Source organism: Rhinopithecus bieti, unplaced genomic scaffold, assembly GCF_001698545.2.
Source record: "Rhinopithecus bieti isolate Rb0 unplaced genomic scaffold, ASM169854v2 scaffold_44159, whole genome shotgun sequence".
Taxonomy (NCBI): domain Eukaryota; kingdom Metazoa; phylum Chordata; class Mammalia; order Primates; family Cercopithecidae; genus Rhinopithecus; species Rhinopithecus bieti.
In genome coordinates this window covers 2,101,662-2,127,746 of record NW_016818573.1, presented here as the reverse complement: position 1 = coordinate 2,127,746, position 26,085 = coordinate 2,101,662, and the positions used below count along the sequence as shown (strand labels likewise).

Below are 26,085 nucleotides of genomic sequence, written 5' to 3'. Positions count from 1 at the left end.
GGGAGGGTCTGCACTGAGAGTGGGTAGGAGTCGGGCAGGCCAGGAAGGAAAGGAGACAGAGGGCATGTCCCGTGCCCATGCAGAGGAAGGACATGCACGGTAGACCAGGATGAGGACAAGGGAAGCCTCAGTGTGTGCAAAGGGGACAGTGGTTTGGGATTTGCATGCGGATGCCCGAGCCTCCAAAGGACTTGTGGGCCCCAGGGAGACTCTGGGGAAGTTCAGGCTGAGGAGTGGAGAGGGCTTTGGGCTGGTCAGCAGGTGCTCAGAGGAGAGGGGCTGGCCCTAGAGAGAAGGGAGGTCTCGGGATGGTGGCCCACACCTGACCCCGGCCCTTCGCCAGGCGATTCCTGCGTGGATTCCTGCGTGGATTAAGGAAATCCTGCATCATTACAGAATTGTTACCCAACACCAGGGGCTTGGTTCAGAGTCCTGTTGCTAGCTGCACAGAAGGCAAATCACCGAGATATAAGTATTGCCAGGGAAGAAGGCTTTATTCAGGTGACATCAGCCAGAGAGACAGGAGATGAAACTCAGGTCCATCCCTGTCCCCCTCCCTGACTAAAGTTGTAGGTTGACATCGTCTGAAAAGAAAGCAGGAGCCAAGGAAGAGGAGGTGGCCGGCAGGCTGTGGGAGCTGCCTGTCATTGTCCAAATGTAGGTTTCTCAAGCATCCAGCTTGTTAGGAAATTGGGCCGGTTTCAGAATCATCAACTTGTTCAAAAGTGGGACTTGGTTAATTCTCTCCACTGAACAAATGGGGAAACTGAGACTCAGAGGGCAGAGATGGCCTTGGATGCAGTGATTCCATGGTGTGGCCTGAGTCAGATGCCAGGGCCCCTCGGCCACCTGCTCCACAGGAGACGGGTGGCTTAGAGGCGCCGTGTCTGTCCTCTTCTCTTGAACATGGGTGGTTGGTGTGGGGGCAGGGAGTGGGTCACTGCACTGTTTCCCACGCCTCCTGCCTCGGCTCTCGTAGTTGGGAGCGGCTGAGGGAGGAGGCTGAGGCAGGGAGAGGGAAGACCCAAGAGGGAGGAGGCAGGCGCTGCTTTGAGGAGTGCCCTGGAGCCTTGGCAATCCTTTTCCTCCTAGGGCCCTGGAGCCCAGGCCCCATCTCCACCAGCTGCAGGCAACAGCGGTCATGGTGGTCTCAGGCCTGGGCCGGGGGAAGGGCTCAGAGCAGTGTGCAGCTGCAGCCTCGGGCCTCCATGGCCACCAGCAGCACCCTCAGGCGGCGCGGTGAATGCGGCGGGTAGCGGAGGTCATTCAGCTTCTCCATCCCTGGTCTGCGCAGGAGGCAGGCGCGATGGTGGGAGAAGGTGTCAAAGGAGAACTTGCCGTGGTACTGGCCCATCCCGCTGGCACCTGTACAGTGGCACAGAACACAGGTGGTCAGGCCCTGGGGGTCTCCCAGTCACAGACAGTGGGGCCTAGGTGGGCTACTTCACCCCTCTGAGCCTCAGTTTCTCCATCTGTCCAGTGGGCTGATCATGAGGCACTGTGGGTAAAGGGCTTAGCCCCAAGCTTGGCACCAGCTCAGTAAGCCTTGGGGGCACCAGGTGCCAGGCAAGATAGGCAGACAGTGGTCAAGGGCATGGATTCCAGAGTCAGACTGCCTGGGGTTAAATCCTGGCCCTGCTGCAAACAATCTGTGTCACTTTGGACTGTGCCTGTCTCCTCTGCTGTGGGGTGACAAGGCACCTCCCTCCTAGGGTTGTGGTGGGAATTGAGGGGATATTGAGACCCCTGGACCCAGTAGGTGCTGTGTGCAATGAGCTCTCCTCAGCGTCGAGGTCGAGAGGTAGACGAGGCCCCAGGCCAGGGCGTCCAGGGCACAGCCTGGGTGGTGAGGGGTTGGCTGCGGGGGCTTCCTGCAGTGAGTGAGCTCCAGGGATATGCAGTTAATGAGAGGAAGAGGGTGGGTGGGGGCAAGAGAGACCCAGGCTTGGGGAGCCTTAGAGGTGGGGGCCACGTGGTGTGTGAGGGAGCTGGGCAGAGCTCAGGCTGTGGGAGCAGCAGGTGGGGAAGCCGGGCTGGGGCCATGGCCACCAGGAAGGGCCGGCTCGGGGGCCTGGGAGCTGGGGGAGGCTTTCCTGAGGGAGCAGCAGGGTCAGATGTGCCCACAGACAGCCCCAGCTCTCCTCCGGGGCAGGGGAGGCGAGTTGAGGAGGCTGGGGCTGGGGAGGCAGCTAGGTGGAGTCGGGGGTAGCCGCCCAAACTTGAGCCAAGCCAGGACAGCAGCACAGGCACTGTCATGGCCCTGGCTGCCCTCCAGGAAGGGCGTGGACCCACCTGAGGCAGCTTGCCTGGCCCTGCCATCGTTCACTCTGGTGCTGAGTGTGGATGGGTGGCAGGGCTGCCTGTCACCTGCCCGGGGCCTACTGTTCACTGAGGAGGAGGTGGACTCAGAGGGGGAGGCGTCACCTGGGCCACAGGCGCATTGCTGGGACCATCTCTGAGGCTTCCTGACTCAGAGGCCAGGACTCTACAGTGGCATCGGGGGTGCTCTGGGGAGTGGAGGATTGACACTCATCTGGGCCTCTCAGGGTGGGGAGGTGTGGTACTGAGAGCTGAACGGGGGACGGGGTTAGAGGAGCGGCCGCCCTGGAGCAAAGGACGCAGGCGGCATTGCTGCTGAGGAGCAGATGCCAGGTCGTGCAGTTGGGGAGAAGAGCAGATAGCAGCGCAGTGGGCAGTGTGATCATGGTTGTGTGGTATTTTAAAACATTCACTAAATTGTGTGTCCGTGCAGAGATGGTCTAGAAGGTTCCACTGCAGACTTTTTATTTTTTTGATATGGTGTCTCACTATGTTGCCCAGGTTGGACTCAGAACCTCTGGGGTGGGGAGCAGTATGCAGGTTCTGGGGTGAGGCCTCCTTGCCTGTCCCTCTACACCGAGGTGGGGCTGGGGTGCTTTGGCGGGAATGTATGCAGGTAACACTATTGCAATTTGACCAAATGGTAACAGAAGGGCAGGGTAGCAGGCACCTACCCACTCCTCCAAAAGGCAGGCTGGCCAGGGTCATGTGCATGAAGCCGTCGTTCCCACAGAAGCCCCCGCTGCTGGTCTGGGTCAGCAGCCGCTTGACCACCTGGGAGAGAACAGGATGTGCGTGAGGCCGCCTTGAGCCCCAGCAGGATCCTCAGGACCCAGAGCCTGTTCCATGCTGGACTCTGTGACACTGATCTTGCCTCAGAAAGGGTCTGAGGCCACCATGTCAGCTGAAGGGCCTGTGATGGTACAGGTGGGGCAAGGGGTTGTGTAGCAGCCCCTCATGGAGCTTCCAACTTGGGACATGTTTCCTGGACATCTGCTCATGTGTGGTCCGTGCTGGGGGCAAAGACTTTTAGGTCTGGGGGTAGGGGCAGGAAACCCAGTGTTGCTTGGGGACATGGAGGGTGCAGTGGCAGCAGTGCAGTGCTGGACAGCAGGGAGGCATCCTAGGGGAGGGGTGTCATGTGCCTGCTGAGTGGAGGAACTGGGAGGGACAGAAGTTGTTCAGGCAAAGAGGGTACCCCAGACAGAGTGGCGGCTGAAGGGCTGTGTGGTGTGAGCACAGAGACATGAAGACATAATGATGTGGTCAGATTTGCACTTTAGAAACAGAAGCATGGCTGTTGCTTGACTTAATAAAGGACCTTCTTCCTCAATCTGTAGGCTTATTTGAAGACTGAAAGGAAAAAAAGATTGGTAGACACTAAATTGTTGCTGCACAAAAACTTCAATATATTTAGTTGCAATCACTACGAGCCTCTGATCACAGCTGGGTCAGGGCTTGCCTGATGTGGGGAAAGTGGACTCCCCCCCAGTGGATTCAGACGTCACTTCATGGCATGAGACTAGCGTTACCCACAGTGGCAGTGGCAGCAGATGGAGGAGATGGAGCAGAAGGCAGCAGAGGGCGTCCCAAGTAGTACGGGCAAGCCACCTTGTGCGTGACTTGTGTCTTAGGTGTGACTCTGTGTCCTGGGAGCAGTGCTGGGTGGTCAGAAAAGTTTGAAGCCAGATGACTCCACTGCCAAAAAGCCTCTGTAGAGGTTTCTAAAGGTATAAGTATCCAGATGAAGCAGGGCTCCTTGGAGGAATGGCTACTTCTGGAGTTGGAGCAGGGAAGATACAAGATGAGCCTGGAGCTGCTTGTAGCACCAGAGGGGAAGGAGGTGGTCACAACCCAAGAGGCTGGGACACCTTACATGGGCTTCTGAGCCGGAGCCTCCGACAAACCACACGACCTTGGATTACAGCCCCTGGAGTCAAATAAATATACCTGAGTCCGTACTGACCTAAATAAACAATTCAAGAGATGAATCTCTTACAGAATTCCAGGAAATAGATGTAGATACTGCCGCTAGCCAAGAATACTGTATCCAGCTAAGACTACGCTGCATAGATGAAGAAGAAATAAAGCCTTTCCCAGACAAGCAAAGGCTGGGGAAATTTACCACGACTACAGCAGTCCTGCAAGAAATGCTCAAAGGAATCTTAACATGAAAACAAGTTGATATTTGCCATAATACACACAAAAATACAAAACTCGCAGGCTCTATAAAACAATCATACGAAGGAGGAAGAGAAAGCTATCAAAGGGCAATACAACAGAATTCCACCAAACCACACACGGAATAAGAAAAGGATGTATAAAATAACTAGATAATCACTAACACTATGATAGACCAGCATAGAGCTTAATTACCCCCACCTGGTGAGGGTGGGGTAGCCTTAGAGACTTGCTTCCGAATAATAAAAAAACAACAGTAACTTCCCAGGGAGACCCTGGCAGACACCGCCCTAACCCGGTAGTGAAGGCTCCCCCTCACTAGCCACATGTGCATCTCAGGTGCCCCTGATGTGGTGTGAGAGGCAGGTTCACCTCTCTGGGATTCTCTCCTAAAACCGGTAACCCTTCTTTAATCATGAGAAATACACCAGACGAGCTGAGGCTGGAGATGTTCTACAGGAGACTTGTCCAGCACTCCTCAAGCTGAGAGGCTTATTAATGCAAGGTGGGACACTGGCATTAATAGCAAAGCACTGCTGTCACTTTTTTTTTTTTTTTTTGGTTAGGAGATCCTTCCCCCTCAGCCTCCTGAGCAGCTGGCACTATAGGTGTGTGCCACTATTCGCAACTAATGTTAAAAAAAGGCTTCACAGAGACGGGGTTTTGCTATATTGCCAGGGCTGGTCTCAAACTCCTGGGCTCAAGCAATCCTCCCACCTCGACCTCCCAAATGCTGGGATTCCAGGTGTGAGCCACCGCGCCCAGTCCTGCCATCACTTTTTTAGTTTTGACCCATCTAAGCACCATTAAACGGGGGAAGTTAGGTGTGGGGTACATGGGAACTCTGTACCATTTTGGCAACTTTTCTGTAAATCTAAAAGTATTTCCCAATACAAAGTTTATTTAAAAAAAGTTCAAGTGGCTGGGCACGGTGGCTCATGCCTGTAATCCCAGCACTTTGGGAGGCCAAGGCAGGTGGATCACCTGAGGTCAGCAGTTGAAGACTAGCCTGGCCAACGTGGGGAAACCCCATCTCTACTAAAAATACAAAAAGTTAGCCGGGCATAGTGGCACACACTTGCTACCCCAGCTACACAGGAGGCTGAGGCAGGAGAATCGCTTGAACCCGGGAGGCAGAGGTTGCAGTGAGCTGAGATTGTGCTACTGCACTCCAAGCTGGGCAATAGAGTGAGACTCCACCTCAAAAAAAAAAAAAAAAAAAGGGATTCAAGTGGAGGAATCGAGGAACCGGCTGAGGGACGGGGGGGTGGGTAGGGATTGCTGGTACCTCCTGGTGTTTTTTACTCTGACGTCTCCACCCTTGGGCCTCCCAGGCTGCCTCTGCAGCTTGAGCAGGGGTGGGGGATCAGGGCTCATTCTCGGACCTGCACCTTTGGGTCATCCCTGACATGTTGCCTGTTCCTTCAGAGCCAGGCATGAGGGGTCATGTGGCCACCAGGCTCCAATGTGTAAGGAAGAACAAAGGCAGGGGCTGACCAGAAGAAACACTGGACCCTAGAGAAGACCCCGGGAAGCCACCCACTGAAGGCCTAGGAGAGTGGCGCCCGGACTGGGGACAGGGTTGGGGTGGGTGAGGCTCAGCTGCTTCCAGGAGAGTGGGCAGAGACAGAGCCAAGAGGACCACCATTCCAAAGTCCTGAAGCCACTGGATTTTGGTGGCCCCTCTGCTGCCACCACTTGCACTGGCCACTGCAAGTTCCTGACCCTGCCCAGCCCGGCCGCACCCCCACCTGGCTGCTGTTGGAGAAGGCGTACAGGGCCAGGGGCTTCTCCCGCCTGTTGATGAACTCGATGGCCTCGTCCACACTCCGCACGTTCACGATGGGCAGGATGGGCCCGAAGATCTCCTCCTGCATCACCGGCTCCGTCTCCTGCACATCCACCAGCACCGTAGGGGCTGCCGGGCACCAAAGACCGCTCAGCCCCGGAGCCACAGTCAGGACAGCACCCAGGGCTGGGGGTAGAGATGGGGACAGGGCCACGGGCCAGGGCTCCAGGCCAGGATCCCAAGGTCTGACTTCCCATTGCTTCAGGCTTCGGATTGTTTAGGGAAGAAAGTCTCCCCATAGACTCCCAGGAGGGACCCTAGGTCTTCCCCAGCCTGCTCAGGACCTGTGGGGCCCAGAGAATCCCTCAACCTTGGTCTCACAGTCAGGGGTGATGGGATTCTTAGAACCTTGGGGTTCATGAGGCGACAGCACCCCAGAATATTGGAGCCACAGTGTCCCATGAGCTGCTGAGCCGTACGGCCCAGGAGACTGGGGGGCTCAGGATGGGGCCATCAGAGTTCAGAACCTGGGGATCGTGGGCTCGGAGAATCTGAGGTTGTGGCCTTTCAGGACAGCCGGTGGTGGGATGGGAGTTCATCTTAGCACGCTGGGCCCTGGAGCCCTGGGATCCGAACTCAGCAAATCCAGGGCTGAGGGACCAGAGTTTAGCCTTGTGGGGCCACAGGCTCAGAAGCACAGAGACGGAGTCATGGCACTGGAGCCGTGGCTCAAGGCTGGGCTCTGACAGTGGGGCCGGCTTTCAGGTGCGGGTCCAGACTCGTGGCCTAGCCGTGGGCCCTCCCGTGAGGAGGGATCTTGGCCCAGGTGGGCTGTGGTAGGGGCAGCAGGACTCACCGATGTAGCGATCGCTCTCGTCACTCTGGCCCCCAATGGCCACATGGCCGCAGCCCAGCAGTGCCCGCAGCCGCTGGAACTGTTTCTGGTTGATGATGCGGCCCAGGTTTGGGGAGCTCTGGGGGTCGTCGCCATAGAAACGGGTGATGGTGCTCTGCAGGGCGGGCAGCAGCCTCTCCTGCATCTCGGGGCTGCACAGGACGTAGTCGGGGGCCACGCAGGTCTGGCCAGCGTTGAAGTAGCGGAACCAGGCCACGCGGTTGGCCACGGTCTGGGGGTCGCAGTCGTCGTCCACGTAGCAGGGATTCTTGCCCCCCAGCTCCAGGGTGACAGGTGTCAGGTGCTTGGCGGCAGCGGTCATGACAATCTTGCCCACACGAGGGCTCCCTGGGTGTGGAAGGAAACCAGAGTGACCGTTCAGTGACCTGGGCCAGGCGGGATGGCCCAGCCCAGGGCCCCGCTCCTCCCTGGAGAGGTGTTGGAGTCAGCAGGCACCATCCCTCGCCTGGCCTTTCCTTGTTCCTCACTGCAGCCCAGGGCCCTGCTCATCCTTCACCAGGACCAGCCCCTAAGCACAGAGTCTCAGGAGGGAATGGTGCATGGCCGCTATTGGCCCCCAGGGTCCCCCTCCTGAGCCAAACCCCTTGGCTCCTCCCGCCTCTGCTTCTGACCCTGGCTTACCCTGCAGGGGACTCTTTGCAAAATGCTGCACGGAACCCCTCCATCTCCTTTGGAAACTTCAGGGATACCTGATCAACCAAGGCTGGAATCCAGCTCTGTCTGCAGCATTCAGGTCTCTCTTCTCTAAACCTAAACCTGGAAGTTCTGCCACATGCCCAGCCCTTTCTTTCTGACCCTTGAGGTGGACTGGCCCAGGCCAATGCAGGCGTCCACATGTCCTGCCTGGCTCGGCCTCACCTCTCCTCTGTGCTGGCCTCTGAGAGCCCAGCAGTCTCCCCATGCACTCAGCCTTCTCTGCCCTAGCCCTGTCTGGGCTTCAAGGCCTCCTCTCCAGACCTGACTCGCGGACCACCCTGCTGCATCTGTTGGGATGGCCCTGGCATTTCTCCCCCTTGTGGTCAAGGATTAAAGCCAGCAGGAGCCACTGTCCCTTCTCTACTCTCACCCCTGCCCCGTCCTGGGCACAGTGCTTCCTGGGCTCTGTGGTTCCTTCTGGGGCTCCTTCTGTCTTTGCTGGGAGGTGGCCTGGTCAATCCTGCCAGGCCCTTCCCCATGACTGCCTTGACCTGCAAGGCACAGACTCGCCTGCCAGCACCACTGTCTTCCTCCCCCTCTCTCTGCCCCTCACTAGCTCAAAAACTCGAGGCTGAGTTTTTGTGGTGGCTCATGCCTGTGATCACTGCAATTTAGGAGGCCAAGGCAGGAGGACTGGTTGAGGCCAAGAGTTCGAGACCAGCCTGGGCAACATAGTGAGATCCTGTCTTTACTAAAAATACAAAACATTAGCCGGGCGTGGTGGAACATGCCTGTCATCCCAGCTACTTGGGAAGCTGAGGCATAAGCATCACTTGAACCTGGGAGGCGCAGGGGTTGCAGTGAGCCAAGATTGTGCCAAGATTGTGCCACTGCCTGGGTGACAGAGCAAGGCTCTGTCACAGAAAAAAAAAGGAGTGACCTCTGGCATGGATTTCACCAAGGGCTTGTGTGCACATTCCAGCCTGTCCCCATCCTGGCCACAAGGGTGACCCTGGGCAGGAAGCTGAAGCCTAGTCCCTCATCTGCCTGCAGACAGGGCTGTGGGCACCAGTAGGGTGGTGTCTAAGAGCCTGGCGGCAGTGGGGTCACATATGAGGGTCTGGGGGCAGTGGGGGCAGAGGCTATGGTTCCTGAGGCTGTGGTTGGCACGGTGGGCTGGCCCTGGACGTGGGACTCCATCCCTTCCTAAGGGGTCTGGGGATCCAGGACTGCTCCCAGCCTGGTCCAGAGAGAGGAGGATTCAGTCTCCCTTGTGGACTCCCAGATTTAGGGACAGGACCCCTGAGCATGGGGCTGTCCTCCCCGACCCCAGCCTGTCCCGACCCTCATCCCGGCCTCACCTGTGAAGAAGATGTAGTCGAACCTGTGCTCCAGCAGCTGCCCCGTCTCCTGGGGCCCCCCCAGCACCACTGCAAAGCAGCTCTGCAAGACGGGATGGGCGAGGCTCCCTCTGGGACCCCAGCTCCAAGAGCCCAGGGAGGAGCCCGCCCTGCCTGGACCCTGCCCTGCAGGCCCAGCTTGGAGTCCGGGTGGCGCTGGAGGGACTGATGCCAGGGCCAGGTGGAGGCAGACACGGGACCCCTGGCAACAGGCTGCCCTCGCTGCTCCTCAGAGGGAAAGTGAGGCTGAGAGGGGCGGTGACTCGGTCAAGTTTACACAACTCAGAAGAGGCAGAATTGAGGCGGGGACTTGGGTCTGACCGACAGGCCCTTCCATGTCAGGGGCTGCCCAGCCCTTGAGCTCTGCCTGTTCCCACTCCACCTGCCTGGCAGCCCTGCTCACCTCGTCCAGGTATCGGGGCAGCACTTCAGCCAGGACCTTCTCGATGCTCTTGCTAATCTCTGATGGCTTCAGCACCACGCAGTTCCCTGCAGGGCAGCGCAGGAAGAGAGCTGGGGGAGGCGTAGCCCGCTCTTGGTCTCCATACACCTGCAGGGCAGGCATCGGCCTCACCCACTTTCAGATGCAGAACCTGGTTCAGAAAGGTGACATGATGGGCCCAGGGCCACACAGCCCGGGTACGGTGGACCAGACAGTCTTCTTTGTCACCTGGGCCAGTTCCCCCATGTCCTCCTGGGATCCATGGGTGGCCCTGAGACCCCGAGCGGGGAAGGGTGGCCGGAAGGGGCAGGCCCAGCTCTCACCTGCAGCGAGGGCACCCACGAGGGGCACCAGCGTCAGGTTCAGGGGATAGTTCCAGGGTGCAATGATGAGGACCAGGCCAAAGGGCTCCTTCCGGATGAAGGCGGAGTCTAGCTGTGTGGCCTGGGCGGGGAGCCGGGGATGAAATTAAGTGCTCAGCACCCCGACCTCTTGGCAGCCAGCTCCATCCAGAGGGGCCACCCTGTGGGAGCAAATATCCCCTGAGCCCCCGCCCGCCTCAGCCCGACCAGCTCACCAGGTTTCTGGGCACACGCTCGTCCTTCATCCAGGCCCGGAGGTTCCTGAGGGCCAGGGTGATCTCGCCCTGGCTGATGGCAACCTCAGACAGCTCCGACTCGAAGGCCGACTGCGGGAAGTGGGTGGGGTCGGGGTGGGCCAGGATTCCCAGAGTCAGCAGGAGGGTACAGCCTCCTCCAGGCAGGACCTGCTTCCACAACTCATTCATTCATTTTCATTCGTTCATTCACTCACTCACTCCATGTTCAGTGCGTGCTTCCTGTCTGAGGTGCTGTCTCTGTGCAAAACAGAGGGACCTGCCCTGGGGCCGAACTTGCAGGGGTAGTCGGTCCATGTGAAGGTGAAAACACTGACAGCTCCATTAGGATGTGACTGTGCTAGGGAAAGCACGGAGCAGGGTAGGGGTGGAGACTGCTGGAGCGTGTGGCTGTGCACAGGTGCGCACATGTATACATCCACATGAGCACTTGTGTGTGTGCTGTTTTTACAAAGTGGCCAGTACAGGTCTCCAGGCGGCGGTCACATTTGAGCAGTGACCTGAAGGCAAGGAAGGAGCAAGTCGTGGGTACTGGGAGGCGGCATACTGTGGGCAGAGCCCCTGGCAGCTGCAAAGGCCCTGAGGTGGCTGTGAGCTTGCTCTGCTCCTGTTTAGCAAGAAGAGGAGTGGGCAAGGTGAGGGGGCCAGGCGGCTGGGCAAGGGACTCCTGAGAAGAGCAGGGATGGGATCTGACTTAGGTTTTTTTTTTAATGTAAAAAAAGTTTATTTTTTGATTTTTTGCAGAGATAGTGTCTTGCTATGTTGCCCAGGTGGGTCTTGAACTCCTGGCCTCAAGCAATCCTCCCACCTTGGCCTCCCAAAGAGCAGGGTGGAGATTGGTCTGCAGGGGACACAGGCACAGCCACCCTTAGGTAAATGCTGTCAGTTCCCACAGCCCAGAGGCCAGGGCCACTGTCAGGCTTCTAAGCAGGAGTGAGGAGACCCAAATCAATGGGGACATTGTCCTGCTCTCGGCTAGCCAGTGCGCCCTGCCCTCTGCACCCCAAGGGAGGAGAGATCAGCCAGTCAGCAGGCTGCAGGCCACTGGAGAACAGGTCAGGGACACCGGGGCCAGGCTGTCTCCCTGCCTGAGGTTATGGGGTGCAGGCTCTCCCGGGTCAGGGCAGAGGGGGGTGCTGGATGGGCCAGAGGACCAGCGAAGCCCAGAGAAGGGGATGCCCTGCCTGAGGTCACTCAGCGAACCAGGGGCAAGGCCAGGGCTACAGCTGGCTTCCACCCAAGAGGGGCCCCAGGCCTTCAGGGTCCAGACAGAGGCCATGATGCCTGCTGTACCCAGAGAGAAGCCCAAGGCCGCATAGCCTATGAGGCCCACCTAGTGTGGCCCATGCCCCAGGCCTCCTCTTTGTTGTCTCTTTCTCTCCCACTCCCCACAGCCATGCTGGCCTCCTGGCTGCTCCTCAAGCGGAAACGCCCAGCACCTCCTGCCTCAGGGCCTTTGCACATGCTGTGCCTGCTGCCATCTCCCCAGCGCCCATGGGGAGCCTCCCCCTCCATCTTCATGTCTCTGCTCTAAGGCCCCTCCCTCAGAGAAACCTTCCCTGACCCTCACATATAAAACAGCACCCTGATCCTGGCCCCCTCTCTCCCCTTCACCCTGGGTGTGTCTCCAGGGCACATATTTCAACCCAACAAGCTGTGTAATTATTATTTTTATTATTATTTTTGAGATAGAGTCTCACTGTGTTGCCCAGGCTAGAGAGTGCAGTGATGTGACCTTGGCTCACTGCAACCTCCACCTCCCAGGTTCAAGCGATTTTCATGCCTCAACCTCCCGAGTAGCTGGGATGACAGGCGCCCACCACCACATCCAGGCAATTTTTGTATTGTTAGCAGAGACGGGGTTTTGCCATGTTGGTCAGGCTGGTCTTGAACTCCTGGCCTCAAGTGATCTGCCCACCTCGGCCTCCCAAAGTGCTGGGACTACAGGCGTGAGCCACCACGCCCGACCTCGCTGTGCAATTATTTATTTGCTGTTTTATTGTCTCTGACAGGTCAGCTTCATAGGTATGGGAACTTTGTTTTATTCTCTGATGTATATCCAGAGCCTAGAACAGTACCTGGCACGTAGTACCTGGCACATAGTAGGTGCTCAGCAAGTAGTTGCTACGTGAATACAGAAATGAATGACTGGATGAATGTGCAAGAGCAGCTCTGGCCTAGGGGAGGAGCTGCTTTCAACTCCCCTTCATGGAGGGCTCAGCTGCCTTCATCCTCCTCTCTCCCAGCTGCCCTCCATGCCCCCCTGCCCCTGGTGCACCCTCTCATACCCCCAACCCCAGCCCACCTTGTGCAGGTCCTGGGCCAGCGCGTCATGCAGAAGCTGCTTGTTTTCTTGCAGGAAGCGGCCCAGGCCTCGGAGCTGCGCAGCCCGGAACTCAGCCGACCGCGTACGCCCCGTGTGGAAGGCCTCCCGCAGCCGCCGCAGCGTGTCCTCAAAGGGGTCCATCCTGCCAGATGGGGTGGCATGAACTGGGTGGCCAGGGCTGCCCCTCCTTCACGGGCACCACCCAGCCGCCCCAGGGTCTGGGCACCCCTGACCTGCCTGCACCCACAGGGGCTTGCAGACACCTCTACCTCACACACACACAGGGACCTACTCAGATGGCCCCACGGGGACTGAGGCTGCCTGCGACCCCTTACCCCCAACAGTGAACACTCCCAGACACACATGAAGCCCCTCGCATCACTCCCCGCTGCCATGGACCTGGAGGCAGCTGAAGGACTGGATGTGGGCTTGGGGACAGCTGCTCCACCACAGCCCCCTGAGGGTGAGCAGCAGGCAGAGTGCCACACTTCTTCCTGCCGCACAGAAATTAACCCCAAGCCATGGCCTCTGCCCTGCCCTGATGCCCCTCCTGGAGGCGGGGCGGCCTCACCCCTGCCAGCCTGAATGAGGTAAGCAGGAGCTTGATGAGTAGAGGGGGTATCCCACCCACTGCCACCATGGCCACCACCTGGGAGCACTCCAGACACAGAATTCTCCATCTTCCCCTGTCCCCAGCCTGGGGGCACTGCCCAGGGAGGCCAGGCCAGTGGGCAATAGCCTCCTCTCCCTGTGCCTTAGCTTCTGCAGGAAGAGGGAGAACACCTCGGGCCTCCTGGAGGCCCTGCTGTCCACCTCGCCGGGGCTGTGGTGCTGGGAGGCGGAAACAGCTGTGGGGGAGAGGATCGGGGGTGGGAGAGGGCGTTCCTGCCTCCATGCTGGTGCCAGCCAGGGCTGGCAGGCAGGGTAGGGGCCTAGATATTCCCCCGAGCCCTGCCTGTTTACTTGAAACTTGAAGTTCATCGGAGGAGCGCTCTGGCACACTCATTCCTTGGCCTGGTGCCAAGGACACGAGGGGACCCTTTCCTCCTTCCCTCTCTGAGTCCCTTTCCTCCAGATCTCAGTTTGGTCGATGCTTCCTCCAGGCAGCCCACCCAGATTATGCCCTCATCCACTGTCACAGTGGCCCCTTGACTCTGCTCCCCACCGTTCTGAGTTTTGCTATGTGATAAACGTCTGGTTACACTCTACCCACCTCCCAACCCTGTCCACATCCCCCCTACTTCCCCCTCATTAGACTGGGAGCAGGCCGCTCTGTGCCTACTTATTTGAGACCTAGTGCTCAAAGCCTGTCATGTTACTGGTGTGGTGATGGCACCTGCCAGCTGCTAATGAGACCACACAGTCCATTCCGAGCCCAGGGCCCAGCGTCCGTGAGCACAAGGCTGTGGGTGATTATTAAGTGGCCACCTTGAAGGCGGGACCTGCTTCGGTCTGCAGGATGGCCCTGCTGGACCAGTGTGCTGCTGACAGCCTGGTCGGGAGACCCAGGCCAGCCCTCAGCTGGAGTGATTGGGGGGCGGGGGCAGGCAGGCTGAACCCACCATCTTCCTGCTCTGACTGGGAGAAGCTGGGCAGCTGCCCGCACACAGGACAGGCACCATGGTCCCCATAGGGGATGGCCCGTCACGGGAGCAGGACTGAGACCCAGGAGCCAAGAACGAGCCTCTCGAGCCACCATCAGGCCTATCTCCGGGCTCTGCCTCTTACTGGTTATGGGACCTTGGGCAAGTAACTCACCTTCTCTGCCTCAGTTTCCTCATCTGTGAAATGGGGATGCTAATGGCACCTGGTGTCATTGTGAGGATTAAATGACATCACGCTGCATAAAATGTTTGCTGTTGTGCCCACAGAAAGTACTCGACAAAGGTCAGCTCTGGGTGTTCTGCTAAGTAGCCTGCAAATATTTATCTCCCCCAACTCCGCACTCTCCTGGGTCATTTTCCATTCTACTCTCACCTTCAGACTTCTGCCGATGGTCAAAGGCAAACCACGCCTGCACCTCTCTCGCCCTTTGTAAGAATCTCTGCAGAAACCACAAAAATGCAAGGCACGTAATGTGAATGGGGGGCTGTGGGCCGGGAGCTCTGCAAGGGATGGAGTTCTGCATGGAACATTCCAGAACCCTCCTAGCAACACTGAAACCAACTCACCAGGGCCGCAGGACACATCTCTCCCACAGGGCAGCCAGCCCTGGCATTGCCCCTACGGGTCACTCACTCTGGACTGAGGCCCCCAGGGAGTGCCCAGCAGGGGACAGGGAGCTGGGCAGGACCCTGGCAAGCGGAGAAGCCAAGGCTGCCTTCCGCCTGAGATCCGGGGATCCTGGGCCTGTGACCCACCGAGGGTGCCGGGCAGCCATTGTGGTCACACAGAATAGGGAACTCCTGAATCAGGCACTGGGCTGGCGGCCCCCAAGCCCACCCCCAAGGCACCTCTCCCACAGTGTGAGGTCATAAGGAAGTTGCGTGTGATCCCCGTGCCTGCCCTTACTCATTTCACCACCACGGCTGCCTTCTGAGGGGCCGCTGTTCACCCCACTGCAGGAGATGGAGGCTGAGGCTCAGAGAGGGCCAGAGCTTGCCTGATGCCACCCAGCTCCTCACACTGGAAAACCCAAATCCAGAAGAGCAGAAGGCTACCCACCCGGGCTCCCACCTCCCTCATAGTCCCCTGGGGATGGGCAGCCAAGTCCTTGGGGGAAGGGACCCTGGGTTGGGGCCTGGACAGCAGACCCAGGGCCGGGTGGACTCCGGCAGGCCGGCTGTGGGAGGGGTGCCCAGTGAGGGGAGGTCTTGCTGTTTGGATTCCATTTCCTTGGCCTCCCTCCTCACCACTGCTGCCACTCTCCACAGTGCTTGGGTTGTGGGGTCTAAGACCACCTCTTGCCTCCTGGGGCTGAGCCACTGAGGTCCGGGGCTGATGGGCCCAGGGGTCTCTGGGGCATGGCCCCCCATCACAGGTTGAGGCGCATCTGGCCCAGACCTACAGCTTCTGGGGTAGGGGGGAGTTGCCACATCATTTGGTAATGAAGACAGTGGCTCTGTTTCCTCTGGCCTAAGGGCCGGGGCAGGACCAGCCACTTCCCCCCAAGGCCGCAGGCCTCTAAAAGCAATACTCAGGTGCCCGCACGCTGGGCACTATGCCAGCCTGGGTGCTCACTACAGGTGCCCACAAGCTCTGGGAACAGAGTGGGGAGGAACGGGGACGACATATCACAGGGAGTGAACGGCTGGCCAAGCCGCTGCCCTCAACCTCATAGCAGGGACCGTCCTGCTGAGGGACCATTCCTGGGCAGAGACCCCCCTGCTCGTTCACACCCCGGCCTGTCAAGTGGGTTGGATTCCAAGGAAATGGAGGCTCTGCCCGTTCTCTCATTCTTCCTGCCTCAGTTTCCTCATCTATACCATGGGCCTTCTAAGAGCATCCTCTCAGCACGGTATGGTCTGGGGGCCCAATGACCTGGGTTCAAACTGCAGCAACCATGTGTGAGTGGGGATACCTTGGGCAGGTTGCTTGACCTCTTTGTATTCACTTTTCCCATCTGTAAAATGGGGCACTGGCTGTAGCCCCCACACAACTGTCGGGAGAATTCAAGCACTGGGAGCCCGGGAAGTGCTCAGTGTCCACGGAAGACGGATGTACAGAGGAGGGCTGGGGGCGGCCCCTGGGGCAGGGGCCTGAAGAGACCTAGATCGAGGGTGGGTGCTGGGGAGACACGGACATCACCCTGAGACCCAACTGGGGACAGTGATGTGGTGACAGACGGACTGAACATGGTGAGTAGAGGGCCTGGGGGGACCCCCATCAGGGCAGCCAGAAGGCGGAGATCACCAGGTCAGCTTCAGGGGACCCACAGGCCCAATACCACAGGGTCTCCGATTCCGATCTCCTGCAGTTTAACTTCCTTAAACAAACATGATGAGAGGCTGTGGTTTTGACCTGAGTTCCTGTACTAGGCCCCAACAGAAAAGACCAAACCAAAATGGAGGCACTTATGCCAAACAGCACGTCATCAAACTGAAGCTTTAAGGAAGCAGATAGAGCCCAAAACAACAGACAAGTTTCTCCGGGAAGCGGGAGATTCCAGTCCACCTGGGCTGGCGTCGTCAGGAAGTCCCCTCTGCCTTAACCCTTAGAAAAAAGCCATCTGCAGCGACATGGTGTCTGCAGCGATCCAGTGTTAGGTAGCTTGGTGTTTCCTACTTTTCTGTTTCCTCCTTTTTGCCTCACGAACCCCCTGTTCCGCCACAGCCTGGTGGGAACTCTCATTCCATTTTGTAGAATGGAGGCTGCCCAGATCCACGAATCATGAATAGAAGCCAATTTGATCTATAACTAAATGTGTTGTCATTTTGTCTTTTGATGGCCTTAAGCTGGATTTTCATGAGGTCTCCCAAAGCTCGGCAGCCCCTCCCTTCCATGGGGTCCCTGGGGAGCCAGGGACCAGTGCATCCCCGCGTTTGTGGCTTAGGCCGACCCAAACCTGGGCCACAAAGCGGCTGAGCAGCCTCGGCTCCCTGATGGGGCATAGTTCCCTGATGGGGCATAGTTCCCTGATGGGGCATAGTTCCCTGATGGGGCATAGTTCCCTGATGGGGCATAGTTCCCGGGATGAGAAGGGCCTCCTGCAGGCAGGGCGGGGCTGGCTGGCTACTCCTTCCTTGGACCCTGACAAAGTCCATTGCTAAGAACAATTCTTTCCCAGAGTCATTCATCGCCACGTCCCCGCATCAGTGCTGGGCGTGCAGGCTGGTGCCCAGGAAACAGCTGCTGCTGGAAGAGATACTTGACCCCATGCAGGGAAGGGGGCACAGTCCTTCCTGGGGCAGCTGGGCCCAGAACTGGTCCCTTGGTTCCCTTGGAGGGTGTCTGGGAATCCCAGGAAGAGGAGGCGGTGGCAGCCCAGCTCGGACAACGGAAGGCTGCCTGCTAGCCAGTGGGGTGCCCGGGACTTTGCTGCCACTCCCCAGCCCTGCCTCTCCTCCTTCTGCTTTCTCCCCCAGCAGGCAGGCAGATGAGCTCAGCCAGAACATGGCGGCCCCTGAGTGCAGCTGCCTGTGGCTAGGCCCGCCTGGGCTGCCTGCAACCCACAGTTGCTGAGCTGGACTCTGGCCCTGACTGCTGGCCCACTACAGCCCCAGCCTCCCCGGGATACTGTACCTGAGGCTCTGCCAAGCTGCCCTTCCTCCTGGCTGTCTCACTCTGCCTGGCAGCCCTGCTGTTAAGAAATGTCCAACGCAGGGCCAGCCCCCGGGAGGCGGAGTTGCCTTGGCCTCATGCCTGACTCTGGCTCTGGGCGGGCTGGAGACTGCAAGGCGAGATTTCACCACCACCTCCCTTGGGACCTCGATATCTCCTCCCAGACCACAGAGAAGGAGTCAACGCCCAGAGGGCGCCAGGCTAGAGACACACAGCAGGGATGAGCTCCCAGCTGAGGGCCAGCCTGAGGAGGAGGAGTGGGGCAGTGCCCCTGGGAATCCTGGTGTGGGGAGGGGAACTATCACTGCATCAATTATACTATATTATAATATTAGTGGAATGTTATATTCTGTGGCCCAGAATAGCAAGGAAGGTCTCTATCCCCACTCCCAGCCTTCACTCGATGCCTCCGTAAGGAAGGAGACCACTACTACTCCTGCTGCCCTCCTCCCACCACCTTGCCTGGTTTACAAGACAGGAGGAAAGAGAGAAAGCAAAAAGTTAGAAAAAACAGAAGTAAGAGAAATAGCCAGAAGACCTTGGCACCACCACCCAGCCCTGGTAGTTTAAAAAAGTAATAATAATAATAACATCAACCTCTGACCTAAAATACTTGTGTTATCTGTAAATTCCAGACATTGTATGAAAAAACATTGTAAAACTTTCTGTTCTGTTAGCTGATGCACATAGCCCCTGATCACATTCCCCACACTTGCTCAATTTATCACAACCCTTTCACGTGGACCCTTAAAGTTGGAAGCCTTTAACAAGGCTGAGAATTTCTTTTTCGGGGAGCTTGGCTCTTAAGACAGAAGTCTGCTGACGCTCCCGGCTGAATAAACCTCTTCCTTCTTTAACCTGGTGTCTGAGGAATTTTGTCTGCAGCTTGTCCTGCTACATTTCTTGGTTCCCTGACCGGGCAGCAAGATGATTAATGGGTGTTCAAGGCAGCCCCTTAGGCAGCTTATGCCTCCCTGTAGAGCATCCCTGCGGGGGACTCCAGCCAGCTTGAGCGATGCAGATCCTGAGAGCACTCCTGGATAAGCATTTGCCCTGGTGGGATGCCTTGTCAGAGCAGTGCACAGCAGGCCCCCGTGGAGGATCAAAGCAGTGGCTGAACAACGGGAAGGAACTGGCACTTGGAGTCCGGACATTTGAAACACGGTAAGACTGGTCTTGGGAACTTGCCTACTCCATCTGAGTGGAAGCGTGGCCTGACCACCCACGGTGTGCCTTTGTTGGCACTTTGGGTTTTGTTTTGATTTTGACTTGGCTTAAATTGCTTGACGAACAGGTGTGCCTTTAACGACACTTTGGTTTTAGCTTTGATTTTGATTTAGTGTGAATTAGATGAGTGAGTGATCTTTTACCCTTTCCTTCTTGTAACGTGAATGTTGTTTCGTCTCGAGAGAACAATAGGTCAGACACAAAGTAAGCCCACTCCGCTAGGAACTATGTTAAAAAAAAAGTCAAAAAAAGAAAAAAAAAATAAGAGAAAAGTCATCAAAACATCAAAACTTACTCTATTTTTGTTTGTTTGTTGTTGTTTAGAGACGGAGTCTCACTCTGTTGCCCTAGCTGGAGTGTGCTGGTGCGATCTCCGCTCACTGCAAGCTCCGCCTCCCGGGTTCACACCATTCTCCTGCCTCAGCCACCCGAGTAGCTGGGACTACAGGCGCCCGCCAACATACCCGGCTAATTTTGTATTTTAGTAGAGACGGGGTTTCACCATGTTAGCCAGGATGGTCTCGATCTCCTGACCTCGTGATCCACCCGCCTTGGCCTCTCAAAGTGCTGGGATTACAGGTATGAGCCACCGCGCTTAGCCAAAACTTACTCTATTAAAATGCATGTTATGAAAGGTTTTGGAGGGGATTATAAAGTTAACCCCCGTTGCCCCCAAAAGAGGCTGAGAACTCTCTGTGAATTAGAATTGCCCTCTTTTGGTGTTGGATGGCCGACCGAAGGTATAGACAGGGAACAGTTGGCAATGTATTTAAGGTGGTGACAAGAGTCAGAGGAAAGCCAGTGGACCCAGATCAATTCCTTTATATTAACTCATAGTTAAATATAATATAAACAAAAACCAGCGTAAATCCAGCCCTATTTAACAGCTTATTGCAAAAGAAAAACAAAAAAGCTGAAAGTGAGAGTAAGAGCAGTTTCGCCAGTAGACACACAGTTAAAAGGAGAGTCCCAGAAACAGCAAGAGAAGCCAGTTTTGTAGGAGTCGCTAGAGGTAACAGAAATTTTTTCTCCATATGCCCCAGCCTACCCCCCTTTACCGAGGCCAACAGCCCTCCCAGAAATGAGATTCAGGAGCTAACACGCCCCAGGTCTCACCTCCAAGGGGAGGATCGGAGCCCTGAGAGGCCAGGGAAGGAAGTCAAGATAGTCAAGCGGGCCGTCTCAGATATGGCCATCCTCAAGCTACGCAAATGCCTCTCAGGGAGACACGAGGACCTATCTATTGTGATGACCAGGCCCATGTCTGGGGACAGGGGCAACAGACTTTCATCTATCAGCCCTTTTCTTTTTTTTCTTTTTGAGACGGAGTCTTGCACTGTCGCCCAGGCTGGAGTGCAGTGGCGCGATCTCGGCTCACTGCAAGCTCCTCCTCCTGGGTTCACTCCATTCTCCTGCCTCAGCCTCCCAAGTAGGTGGGACTACAGGTGCCCGCCACCATGCCTGGCTAATTTTTTTTTTTTTTTGAAGACGGAGTCTCGCTCTGTCACTCAGGCTGGAGTGCGTTGGCTCCATCTCTGCTCACTGCAAGCTCTGCCTCCTGGGTTCACGCCATTCTCCTGGCCTCAGCCTCCAAGCTAGCTGGGGACTTACAGGCACCTGGCCACCAGGCCCAGCTAAATTTTTTGTATTTTCAGTAGAGACAGGGTTTCACCGTGTTAGCCAGGGATGGTCTCAAACTCCTGACCTCATGATCCACCTGCCTTGGCCTCCCAAAGTTGCTGGGATTACAGGCGTTGAGCCACCGCGCCCGGCCTACTCAGCCTTTTTCAACCACTAAACTTGAAACACCCCTGACCCGCCACCTTGCTCTTGGTATCAGAGAGTCCTGTCGGCATGACCTTGTTGCAGAGGTGGTTGGACTCAGTTTACTCTGGGAACCTACCTCCGGGACCAGCCTTGGGCATCAGCAGACTGGGAGCTGTATGTGGACGGGAGCAGGCCTTCATAACCCACAAGGAGAGAGAGACGGCAGAATTTAGGCGATGCGCTAACCCTGGACACTGTGATTAAAGCAGATCGTTGCCCAGGAAACACTTCAGCCCAGAAAGCGGAGCTCATTGCTTTCATCCGGGGCCTTAGAACTCAGCGAAGGGTAAGACTGTCATTTTACACCTGACTCTCGGTTATGCCGTTTAACCCTCCAAGTGCATGGGCCCATTATTATAAAGAAAGGGCCTGCGAACTCTGGCAAAAGGACAAAAAGGACCCGGAGAGATGCAACTCAGTTTCAGCGTTTGAGAGGCATCCGAGAGGCCTTCTGCAGGGGGGCTAAGAGTGGCTAAAAAGAAAGCCATTAATATAAGAAAATTTCAGGGCCAGGGCGCGGTGGCTCACGCCTGTTATCCCAGCACTTTGTGGAGGCCGAGCAGGGTGGATCACGAGGTCAGAAGATCAAACCATCCTGCCTAATGCGGGGTTGAACTTCTGTCTCTACTAAAAATACAAAAAATTAGCCGGGCCTGGTGGCAGGCGCCTGTTAGTCCCAGCCTACTTGGGGAGCTGAGGCAGGAGAATGGCGTGAATCTGGGAAGCAGAGCTTTCAGTGAGCGAGATTTGAGGCCACTGCACCCACCTGGCGGACAGAGGGATTTCGGCATCTCAAAAAAAATTAAAAAAAGAAAAAATTTCAGAAAGTGCTTCAAGGAGCTGGACAAGAGCCTAAGTCAGGCTTTGTGAAGAGACTTATGACGGGAGCATCTGGCCTTTACACGCCCCGTTTAACTCTGGAGCTGCTGAACATCAGCATATGTGATTACTTCATTTGTAGGGGCAGGGGCCCCAGGCGTGACATCAAGCGGGAAGCTGCAGGCGTAGAGGAATACGCACCAGTCTATAAAAGTGGGCCACCAAGGGCATGTTAACTGTGACCAGGGGAACAAAAACGGGAAGGAGCAAAAGCAGCCAAGCCATGGCCCCCGCGAGGCACGCCAAGGTTCAAGTCCCTCTCCCCAGGGCCCAGCTCCATCTAAAAAAAAAGGAAGCCTAAAGATCGGCGCCAGGGAGAGAGCAAAAGGAAAAAAAAGCACTAAGAGTAAGTGTAAAAAAAGGAAATCAAAAGGAAATAGGAGAGACAGCAGTGTGCGAGGGCAGGGCCCATGCCGTTGCCTGACCCCGCCAGCTGGACGTGGGAGCAGAAAAACTCAGAAAAAAAAAAGGAAAGTAAATTAAAGGCTTAAAGAAAAAAAGCCAATCTGTTGGCAACAGCTCTTATAAAAAAAATTAACAATGTGAGAGGACGTGGATGGAGATGCAGACGTGGAAGAAGTCAAGCTGGGCAGGGATTCAAGAGCTGGACAAGGCTAGAGAAAGATTAATGTGCCAGATACAAAAAGAAAACTAGAAAGATAAATGTTCAGAAGGCAATGAGGGAAATGGCTAAGGCTGCGAGACCAAGAGGCCATCGGCCAAGGGCTGCCGCGCCTTGGAGGAACCAAATTCTGACCTGATCAGGCTGGCAGAAGCTGAAGGACGTAGGGAATAGGACAGACCCGGCACCTTCTCATTAGGCTCCCAGGAGCCCACGGTCACATTAGAACTTAAAGGCAGCGGGATTCGGCCGTATCTGGATTCCAGTTTCTCACCGATGGCTAAGCCACTAGATGGAGTTACAAAAGGGGCAGAAAACGAACCCTCCTCTGGGAAACTGAACAGGAGAAGGAGCCCTGCCTTGTGAAAACCCGCTTGTAGACTTTACAGAACTGCCCCGTGCCGGAGGCTGTCGGTACATGCTAGCGCTTGTTTGCACCTTTTCAGGATGAGTTAAAACTTTCCCCACCAGGACAGAAAAAGTACAAGAAGTGACTAAAGCATAGTTAAAAGACATTATCCCCAGGTTTAGACTGCCTCTAACTTTCAAGTCAGACGATAGGCCGGCATTTGTAGCTAAAATAGTGCGAGATTTAACAGGACTGTCAAAAATCAAATGGAAGAGACACACAGCCTATCGGCCGCAAAGTTCAGGAGAAGGTGGAATGCGTGAACCAGACACTTGAGCAGCTACTGAAGAAATATTGCCAGGAAATGTATTTAAGATAGAATCAGGTTTCTGCCTATGGTCCTTCTCCAAGTCAGGTGCACCCCCACCAAACAAACTGAATATTTGCCCTATAAGATTTTGTTTGGTCGGCCACCCCCACATCATAGGTCAAATTAAAGGTGACCTCCAAGAACTAGGGGAATTAACCTTAAGAAACAAATGCAGGCTTTAAGAATTGCCAAAGTATTCATAATTAGGTACATAAAAATGCCTATAAGCCTGACACCCCTTTAAATCTAATGACTCTGTTTAGTTAAAAAGTAAAATCTAATTTCTCTAAGACCCATATAGGATGGGCCCTGTACTAAAATCTTGTCCACTCCCACTGCTGTTCAACTTGCATGTGTTGTATCTTAGATTCATCACAGTCAGCTAACACTGGCAGCTCAGGACAAGTAGACCAGCCAGCAGGACGCAGATCACCCAATCCAGCTGATCCTGAGACGAGACCAAGCTGCTGCTGAGGACAACAGCCTTGCTCTGGTCACTCTGGAGGCTGACCAGTTTACACATGGCTGAAGTTTGAGGACTCGTCAAGCAAGTCACCTTCCCCATGCTTGCTTGATTTATCACGACCCTTTCATGTGGACCCCTTAAAGTTGTAAGCCTTTAAAAAGGCCAAGAATTTATTTTTCAGGGAGCTCAGCTCTTAAGATGCAAGTCTGCCGATGCTCCTGGCTGAATAAACCTCTTCCTTCTTTAATCCGGTGTCTGAGGAGTTTTGTCTGTGGCTCGTCCTGCTACATCCTATCCAAGACTCAGTTTCCCCTTCTGCAAAACAAAGAGGTCACACCCAAAGGTGGCTGGAGTCTAGAAATACCATCTCAGGGACCACACCTCGTGCCTGCTCCTCTCCCAGCGCCCTGTGCTTCTGTGTCCCTCCACATCACCCCACAGGCCACCCCATTTATAGAGCCTGTCTTCCCCCAGATCTAACATTTTTTTTTTTTTTTTGAGATCGGAGTCTCGCTCTGTCGCCCAGGCTGGAGTACACGGCCAGATCATCAGCTCACTGCAAGCTCCGCCTCCTGGGTTCTACGCCATTCTCCTGCCTCAGCCTCCCCAAGTAGCTGCGACTACAGGCGCCGCCCACCCTTCGCCCGTCTAGTTTTTTGTATTTTTTAGTAGAGACGGGGTTTCACACATGTTAGCCAGGCTGGTCTCGATCTCCTGACCTCGTGATCCGCCCGTCTCGGCCTCCCAAAGTGCTGGGATTACAGGCTTCGAGCCAGCCGCGCCCGGCCAGATCTTAACATTTTATAAACGAGGAAGGTGGGGGCAGAAGGGGTGGGATGTGAACATGGGGGTGTGTTGGCGAGCCTTCTCGCTCCAGAGGTGGGTCTGCACACCATCCTGGATGGCCACTCTGACTCCCAGGAGGAGTGAGTCCCTCTCTGCTTAGGATCGTGGTCATGATGCCACGGTCACCTTGGTGGTTCCTGTAGTCTCGATCCTCCTCAGGTTTGGCACAGGCAGCTGTGCCAAAGCCTGTCCCTGCCTGCCCCCAGCCCGCCCCGGATACACCTGTCTGAGCCAGCGTGCTGCAGGGATGATGTGCAAGCTGCTGTGGATGTGGACAGGCAGGGGACAGGGTGACAGGTGTGGGGGAGGAGCCTCCTCTATACCCCTTCCTGGGCCTGCTGCTGCTGCCATCTACCTGGTGCCCTGGGTCTCCATGGCTCCTGGCCCTGGGGCCTCTGGGCCAACCTGGCACCTGGGAGGTGCTCATCACAGCCCCCACCCGCCAGCTCCCTGCCTACCTGGGAGGGCGGTGAGGTCTTCTGGACCACACCCACACTGGTGGTCTGTGAGGATTTAGATAGGGTAGCAGTGAGGGACTGCAGAGCCCCTGTCCTCTGTGTGGGATGGAGCCCCCAGCCGCTGCCAGTCACGTGGCTCAGCATGTGACAGCCCAGCCCTGCCGTTCTCTGGAGCTCAGACAGATCAAGCGGGTGCCAGGCAGGGCTGGGCAGGGGCTGAGTCTGTAGGTCTCAGCTGGGAGTGAGGCCCAGAGAGGGCAGCCACTAGTCTAAGGCCACACAGCAAATCAGGGACCCATGTTGGTGGGTACTGGCAGGTGGGAGGGGTGTTTCAGGATCCCGAGCGCCCCCTCCCTGGCCAGGGAGCTGTCGAGGAATTCCCCCCAACTCATAGGGGCTGAACTTGTCATGAATGCAGGAGCAACTGGGAGGAGGCCCCCGAAGAGGCCTGTCCTCCTGGGACAGAACTCCTAGCCTGCCCTGGGAGTGAGGCTCCCCTCCAGGGAGGCCACACACCTCTCAGGAGGGCTGGGCCCTCCCCAGTCTGGGTTGGGTGCCCCTCACTACTCCTCAAAGCTTCAGAGGCTCAGTGGGGCCTGGGAGTCCCGTCCTTGTTGAGGGGAGCCCAGGGTAAATGGGGAACCCTCTGCGTACGGCACCAGGAGGACTCGTTCTTGAAGCCAGCTCTGGGGTGAGGGGGCTCTGCCAAGGCCCAGGCCAGCCAGGTGGGGCAGATGGAGGAGAGCTCAGGGGTCTGGGCCAGACAGCTGCAGCCCTGCCTGCCCTGCCTCCTCCTCGCTGGGCTGACGCTTCCCCTCTTTGGGCCTTGGCGTTCCCATGTGCGAATGGGGCTAAGTCCCGGGGGCATCTGTGGGTGAATGAGAGGGTTCGGTGGGCACATACCTGGGCGCCTGGCATGGAGGGCGTTAGGCGTGAGGTCTGGGCTTAAATCCTGGTTCTGTCACTTACCTGTGTGACCTAGATTAGCGTCTTAACCCTCCGTGCCTCTGCCTTCCCATCTATAAAATGGGCTGTGTAAGAAGAACATACCCAAGTGATTGTGAGACCGAAACAAGTCATTCCATGCACGTGGGCCTGGAACTGTGACCGTTCCAAGTGCGCCTGCCCCTCTGGAGGGGTCTGAGAGCTACCATCCAGACTCCAGGACAGGAGCATGGGCAGCGCATGAGCATGGC

The 26,085-nt window shown here is 56.5% G+C and overlaps 1 protein-coding gene across 4 annotated transcripts; it reads right to left on the bottom strand.

The window, feature by feature from the left end:
- Positions 1 to 475: 475 nt before the first annotated feature.
- ALDH3B1 (aldehyde dehydrogenase 3 family member B1) lies at positions 476 to 18,162 on the bottom strand. Of its 4 annotated transcripts, none has more exons than XM_017857236.1 (11): positions 17,807 to 18,149; positions 14,603 to 14,669; positions 12,605 to 12,767; positions 10,261 to 10,371; positions 10,007 to 10,127; positions 9,645 to 9,754; positions 9,203 to 9,284; positions 7,146 to 7,532; positions 6,252 to 6,418; positions 2,994 to 3,093; positions 476 to 1,365 (listed from the first exon to the last, which is right to left on the bottom strand). In XM_017857236.1, exons 3-11 carry the CDS (start codon positions 12,764 to 12,766, stop codon positions 1,175 to 1,177), a joined length of 1,431 nt encoding a protein of 476 aa, XP_017712725.1. In that variant the 5' UTR covers position 12,767; positions 14,603 to 14,669; positions 17,807 to 18,149; the 3' UTR covers positions 476 to 1,174. The 4 variants fall into 4 exon arrangements, with proteins under 4 accessions (XP_017712725.1, XP_017712726.1, XP_017712728.1 ...); XM_017857237.1 differs by having other exon boundaries at positions 9,645 to 9,730; positions 17,807 to 18,139; XM_017857238.1 differs by lacking the exons at positions 476 to 1,365; positions 2,994 to 3,093 and adding an exon at positions 3,104 to 4,249 and having other exon boundaries at positions 17,807 to 18,162.
- Between the last annotated feature and the right edge of the window lie 7,923 nt (positions 18,163 to 26,085).

Excerpts from the sequence above, each read along its gene's own strand:
- ALDH3B1 (XM_017857236.1), bottom strand. The coding sequence starts at position 12,766 with ATGGACCCCTTTGAGGACACGCTGCGGCGGCTGCGGGAGGCCTTCCAC. Across the intron at positions 7,533-9,202 it reads CGACTACATCTTCTTCACAG|GGAGCCCTCGTGTGGGCAAG; the intron begins GTGAGGCCGGGA and ends TTCCACACCCAG. Across the intron at positions 1,366-2,993 it reads CCTGCCTTTTGGAGGAGTGG|GTGCCAGCGGGATGGGCCAG; the intron begins GTAGGTGCCTGC and ends GCCACTGTACAG.